Here is a 6,263-nt window from a genome sequence, read left to right as displayed (position 1 = left end):
AGCTAGGACTATATCTCTATAAGGGGGCATGGGTATAGGAAGAGACTTCTGGAGAAAGAACAAGATATTAGAGAACCTTGATGGATGTTGTAAGAAGATTTAAGGAGTGACCAAGAAGTAGTTCCATAAAAAGAATGAGAGTAAGAAAAATACAGGTATGAATCCTGGAATCGAAGTTGATATGTTCAGCTTTGGTTCGGTTTCACCATCTTCCTGAGATAAGCCATCTATTTTGTAATTCATTATTCATTATCCATGTCACAAGGATGTCGAGATTTTTTTTTTTAAGAAAAGAAAGATGAAAACAAAGAGGTTTAAGAGAACAATTCTGCTCATTGAGAACCCAAATTATGAAAATATATGCACAACCCTGATTGGATACATAATCTCAGTAATCTAAAACTAATACTTGATACAGAGAAACAAAAGATTTAGACACATATTGTGCTTTATAAAACACACTCTGGCAATCATCCCAAATTAAATGGCAGTATCCTGAACATCCAACTCTAAGCTGAATATTGTTCCTACAATGATCTACACACCTCAAACACACCAAAACTGTTTATTGTAGGGGCTAATAGAGAAAGAGAATTCGTAAAAGGAAAAACCTCTACACGTTCTGGGTGAAGAGAAGATAGATATGTAGCAGTCTTCATTCGTAGACATGCATTACTGCCTCAGTTGCCGAAAGATGAGTGGATGAAGTTTTGGAAGTCAGAGATTACCATCATTACGATTTCCGGAGTTTCAGTTATTAGGCTTGTGCTCAGTGATTGGTGAAGCCTGTTGAAGAAAGTGCAAAAGAAAGCATTAAGATTTGCAGTCCTTGGTTAACTTCCTCAAATACATAATTATGTGAAAGCATCAAATATGAGACATGGCAAGCGGCAGTTTTGATAACTGAAACAGTCCAAGATTGAAATATACAAAAGCATACCAACAGACACAATAGAATAATGCAAGAGAATAATCAGACATTCTAGTGGGTGCTGATTTTAAAACAGAAAGCCATTTCAGGAGTACCAACCCCAACTGATGTCACAAAATTGCAGACAGCACACTTCACTGATCCTGCTCCATATTGGTACATGAGCAGCATTTGGCAGTTCCCACAATTGACATGTGCTACCTGATTTGCTGCCACCAATTATTTGAAATTGATTCAATATATATGTAAGAATCCCACATTCATCACTAGCTGATTTCCATTTGAACACATTAAGAACGTCAGCAAAGCCTAACTTTTTCATATCATATACCGAAATTCTTAGCTTTACTATGCATTTATTGATCAGTAAATTCTATAACTGTTTACCGTTTTCTAAATATTTTGCTTACATTATTAACAGGACTAAAAAGATAAGTAGGCACCAGGCATATGAAATACCTTGAAGCTTTGTGAGAAGCTTGTTTAGCCTTTTACTAAAAGTTACCCATGGCTGTTGCATAAAATTCCGGGAGGTGTGCTTCGAAGAGACCCAGTCTACTATTTCCTGTTTGTGTGGGTTTTGCTATCTATATGGGTCTTGAAGCAGGCCATAAGTTCTGAATTTTTTTGATGCCTTAGCATTGTAATTTTTGAAATCAATATGGCTTGTCAATGTAGTGGATGCAACAGTAATTGATGAGGATATATGATACCAGTTAACCAAAATATCATTAACTTGTGTCCACTTATGGTTGCAATCACTCTGACATGCTTCATGTGTAGTACTTTAATAAGTTAAAAGCACATAGAGGTCCATGAATCAGAGTCAGTTTCCTCATTTGGAGAAAAGAATTATTATGCAGACATAGAGACTGCCAAGATTTCATAACCAAGTAAAACACTCATAACTGAAGGAAATGACCCAACATCACTACCCCATTCATGAACAGCAGTACTATATAAGACATTTGTATCATGAAAAACTCATGTTTCTTTAGGATATACAAAGGTTTTAAGGTCTCTAACTTCGACCAGGAAAAACTCGGTACCACATATAGCAGTTGTAGCACCATTGCTGTCCAAAATTGTTTAAATGTCAAGACTATTTCTTACACATCAAAACGAGTTTGCTCCTATCCATGTCCATGGTTGGCTACATGAAAATATTCTTACATCATTCTAAATCATATGGCCAATTCTTAACAAGATAAAAGAAACAAGCTTCTAACTGTACTACCACACATCCTCTCTAGTAAGTTAGATTAACCATGAATATCAGAGTCAGCACAATTTCCTTACCTTCCAGAGCCAGGTTGATAGTGTGACAACAAGAGCATTGTACACTAGTTGCTCCACGTATGTACATCAGAAGGGTGTGACATCCTCCACAGACTAACTGAGCCATCTCTGTTCCTGTTGCAAACTCAAAAACTGTGATAAGTATAGCTGAGAACTGAAGTAAAACAGTGTCGAGACAAGAGAATCAGAGGCCATTCTCAAAAACTGTTTTTAAGTCGATTGATGTTATGGATTTGACAACCTAGTGATGTAATCCTGTTTGAATCCAATGGTTCACATATAGTCTTGTTGCGGCCAATCCCTTCGTCGCCTGATCGCGGGAACGAGCGCCTGCAAAAGAAAGTCCGCACTGACCGAAGGCGGCTCCGGCGGGGACCCTCCGACGGTCAAGTCAGAGAGGAGACTAGGCAACAGTGAGAAGAAAGCAAAGAACTCGACGAGAGAGAGAGAGAGGGCAAGCCTGTCCGTTTTTTCTCCCCGCCCCCAGCACTGTAGCCTTCCCCCGATATATATAGTGGAGCGTAGTATGGCGCCGTCATTAATGGTGCGCAGACAATTGAGGAATTGTCAACTCACTGTAGACTGTCAGAGTCCGCCGTGAAAGTATCACGTCGCCGTGGGGCTGTCAAATCACTAGGGTTGACAATGCCCTAGGCGGGATAATGCCCTTAGGCGGCAGTGCCGCATGCTGCTGTCAGGACTGACAGCCTCTGGCAGTAGTACGGCGATCGGAGGAGTCGACCGACCTTAGGTCGGTGGCCAGCTGAGTGGCATCGGGTGGAGATTCGGACCCCTCCGACGGTCAGTCGGGCACGTTGCGGGAGTCGGCCATCGGACTCCCTGGTGCAGTCGGTCGGGAGAGCGGAAAGGTCTGCCCGACCGACATATCCTCAGTCGGTAGAAGCCGTTAATCGGTCGGTAACGGCGCCCGGCGATCGGTCGGTCGGTCGGTCGGGTATGCCCGATTATAAGTCGGCATGAGCGGGGTCGGTCGGTATCCCCAACAGTTGCCCCCTCCACTCCTGAGTCGGACGGTGCGCTGGCCGATGTCTTCGTTTGGCAGTAACGCCGGGCGAAAAGGAGTGGATTCACTGTGTGCCAAGTTCCGACCGTACCGGGGTCGATATGATGTCAGGCGTCTCATGAATGCCGAGCGATTCGCTGGCGTCAGATGTCCAGTCGGTGTCAGATGTCCCTCCCGTCGGCGTCAGACGTCCTGTCGGTGCCAGGTGTCATGTCGGCTCGGACGTCCTGCAGGTGTCGGATGTCCCCCGGTGTCAGACGTCCTGTCGTGCAGTCTGTCGGTGTCAGACGTCTCGTCCCATCGGGAAGGGGAACCGCCGTTCCCGCCGTCCCTTCGGGGATACGAAACGTCGCGGCCTTTACGCCACGTGGGCGCGGCCATTGGGACGGGTTCGTTGGAGCGGATGGAGGTGACGTGGCTCGATCTGAAGGTAGGTGCGTCGAACCGTCGGGCCGACGGACGGCCCGGATGACGCCACGTGGCAAGATCTGGGGAGTCCTCGTTGGTCGTGCCTTCATCTCGACCGTCGGGGGTATATATACAGGGTCGCCCCTATTCAGTTTTTTACCCCCTCATTTCGCTGTCGAGACTCTGCCCGCGTAATTCCTCATCCAGGTACTCTCTCCGCTTCCTTCTTCAGTAGTTCCTTCTCTTCTTCTGAGGGCCATCATCATCTTCACCATCTTCCTTTTTTTCCTACCATTTGTTTCAGTCCATGGCCAGAACGTCTCCACGAGGTGGTCGGTCGGGAGAGCCGACTGACGACACTCGGTCGACCCCGGAGGTGGAGGTCTCTTCACTTTCGGGGCCGAACGTCGATCGGCTCCGGGAGCAATACCGCATCCCGGGGCAGTTTCGGCTGTTCGCCCTGGTGCCGACGGTCGGGTTAACAGCCCGCCTGAGGGCCAGGTGGCCTTCTACTTGGAGGACCTCCGGGCCGGCCTTCGTTTTCCGGTTCCGGAGTTTGTCCGAAACATTCTTGACTATTACGGGCTGTGCCCGGCACAACTCGCGCCGAACTCAGTTCGGCTGATAGTCAGCTTGCGCTTCTGTGTCGGCTTTTGCCGACCGATCCTCGGATCTCCCTCTTCGAGCTTTCTTCGTCCTCCGACCCCACCCTAAAGCCCGAGGGTGGTGGTACTTCATTCCTCGGAAGGGGCTCTCCTTCATTACTGGTCTTCCGTCGTCCATTCACGGATGGAAGAACCAGTTCTTCTTTGCATCGTCTTCCACTCCTTGGGGGTTCCCTGTTCGTTGGGGAATCCCGAACTGAGCCGAACGAGAACAGTCGGATGGAGGCTGAAGATCGGGAGGACTTCCACCGGCTGAAGGACATCTCGGTGCCGAAGTAGAGTGAGCTTGTCACCGAGTAGGCCCTGTACGACCCGGCCTTAGCCCGGTCCCCCGCTAGGTCATTTTTTATTTTTCTTGCCCCTTTTTCTTCTTTTTTTTTTCCTTTTCGATACTGACCATCTGTCGTCTTTTTCAGACATGCCCGTCGAGAACACGACTGACGGCAGCCGACGTACGTCAGTACGCCGTGAGAAAGAGGCCGGTGCAAGGCACCAGACCGTCGCAGCCTCCCAAGAGGCCCCATGCAGCTCCATCGAGCGAACCGACTGGGTCGGGGGCGGAGCCAGTCATCGCACTGTCGCGCCGACAGTGCTCATCGAAGTCCCGTCCGAGGGACCGTCGGGCGAGGGTGCGCTTCGCCCGAAAGACGGGCTGCTGAGTCCGTAGACGGCACACTGACCGCCCAGCAGGCGGAGGAAGATCGGGAGGAGGCTCGCGAACCCGAGCGACCGATGCCTGCTGCCGCCGCACCGTCGGTCGAGACTCGGTCGGGCTCAAGCCTGCCATCGATCTCCGATGTTAGGGCCTGGGGCTCCGGCCGAGGGAAGGCCCCCATGGCGTCGGGCGACGAAGGACGGTCGGCCGGTGGAGGATCGACCGACTTTCCGCTCCCCGAAGGTGCGTCGGGCCTGGCCAACCACGACTTGGCCAGGAGACTGTGCCAGGCGCTCCTTCTTCCTGCCGACATCGATGCAATGAAGAACCAGCGTGTCTCCGACATGCTGTCTTCATTTTATCCGATGATGATCCGGGTAAGTTTCTCCTTTTCTTTGCCTTTAATGCGGTTCCCGTAAATTCGGTCTCTTATCGGTCGGCTTTGCTTTGTGCAGCTGGTTTTCAATATATCCGAGCTAGAGGTCGGATATCGGAAGTTCGACGACATGCGCGCGGCTTGGAGGGACAAGGTCGGGGCCCTTGAAGCCAACAAGGTCATCCTGGTCGACCAGTTGCAACAGTCGGCCGACCAGGAGGGCCGACTTGAGGGGGAGGTCTCCCGACTTACGGAGGAGGTCTCCCGACTCAAGGGAGCCTTGACGTCGTCGGAGTCGAGTTGCAGTCGGCCAGGGACGATGTGAAGAAGAAGTCCCGGACCGTTCGCCAGCTTCGGCACAAGCGAGACAGCTTCGCTAAGGAGCTGGAGGCCGACCGCGAGCAGCTCCGAGTAAGTCTCGAAAATCTCGCCAAGGCCGAAGAAGGCTTATCCATCGCCCAGGCCGATGCAGACATCGCGAAGCCGAAGCAGAGTCGGCGAAGGAGGCCTTGGGTCGGGCCGTCGAAGACTTCCGGGACTCGAAAGAGTATCGAGAAGAGCTTCTGGAGAGCGGCTTCCTTTCGTACCGGGTCGGGTACGAGGATGCTCGGGAAGCCGTTCGAGGCCTGTACCCGAAACTTGATCTCAGCAGCGTAGTTCTGCCAGAGCCGGAGGCCCCAGCTGCGGAGGAGACGGCCGAACCAGTATCGGAAGGCCTTTCCACCAGGGCGGAAGCTGAAGAAGATGCAGAGCCGGCTACCGAAGATCAGTCGGCCCCGACTGTCGAAGCCAGAGCGGATCCGCCGACCATCCCCCATCGCTACCCAGTGGAAGAGGCCGACTCTGACGATTAGTCAGTTTTGTTTTTCCTTTTTGCTTTGCTCCAGCTTGTATCCGGGCTTCGG

General features: G+C 50.5%; 1 protein-coding gene across 1 annotated transcript; it reads right to left on the bottom strand.

The window, feature by feature from the left end:
* Positions 1 to 332: 332 nt before the first annotated feature.
* LOC140851781 (protein LSD1-like) lies at positions 333 to 2,536 on the bottom strand. Its single transcript, XM_073243936.1, has 3 exons — positions 2,231 to 2,536; positions 1,031 to 1,140; positions 333 to 786 (listed from the first exon to the last, which is right to left on the bottom strand). The coding sequence occupies exons 1-3, from the start codon at positions 2,334 to 2,336 to the stop codon at positions 751 to 753; spliced, it is 252 nt and encodes an 83-aa protein (XP_073100037.1). The 5' UTR covers positions 2,337 to 2,536; the 3' UTR covers positions 333 to 750.
* Positions 2,537 to 6,263: the final 3,727 nt, after the last annotated feature.

This window comes from Elaeis guineensis, chromosome 9 (assembly GCF_000442705.2).
Source record: "Elaeis guineensis isolate ETL-2024a chromosome 9, EG11, whole genome shotgun sequence".
NCBI lineage: Eukaryota > Viridiplantae > Streptophyta > Magnoliopsida > Arecales > Arecaceae > Elaeis > Elaeis guineensis.
This window is presented reverse-complemented; position numbering and strand designations above follow the sequence as displayed.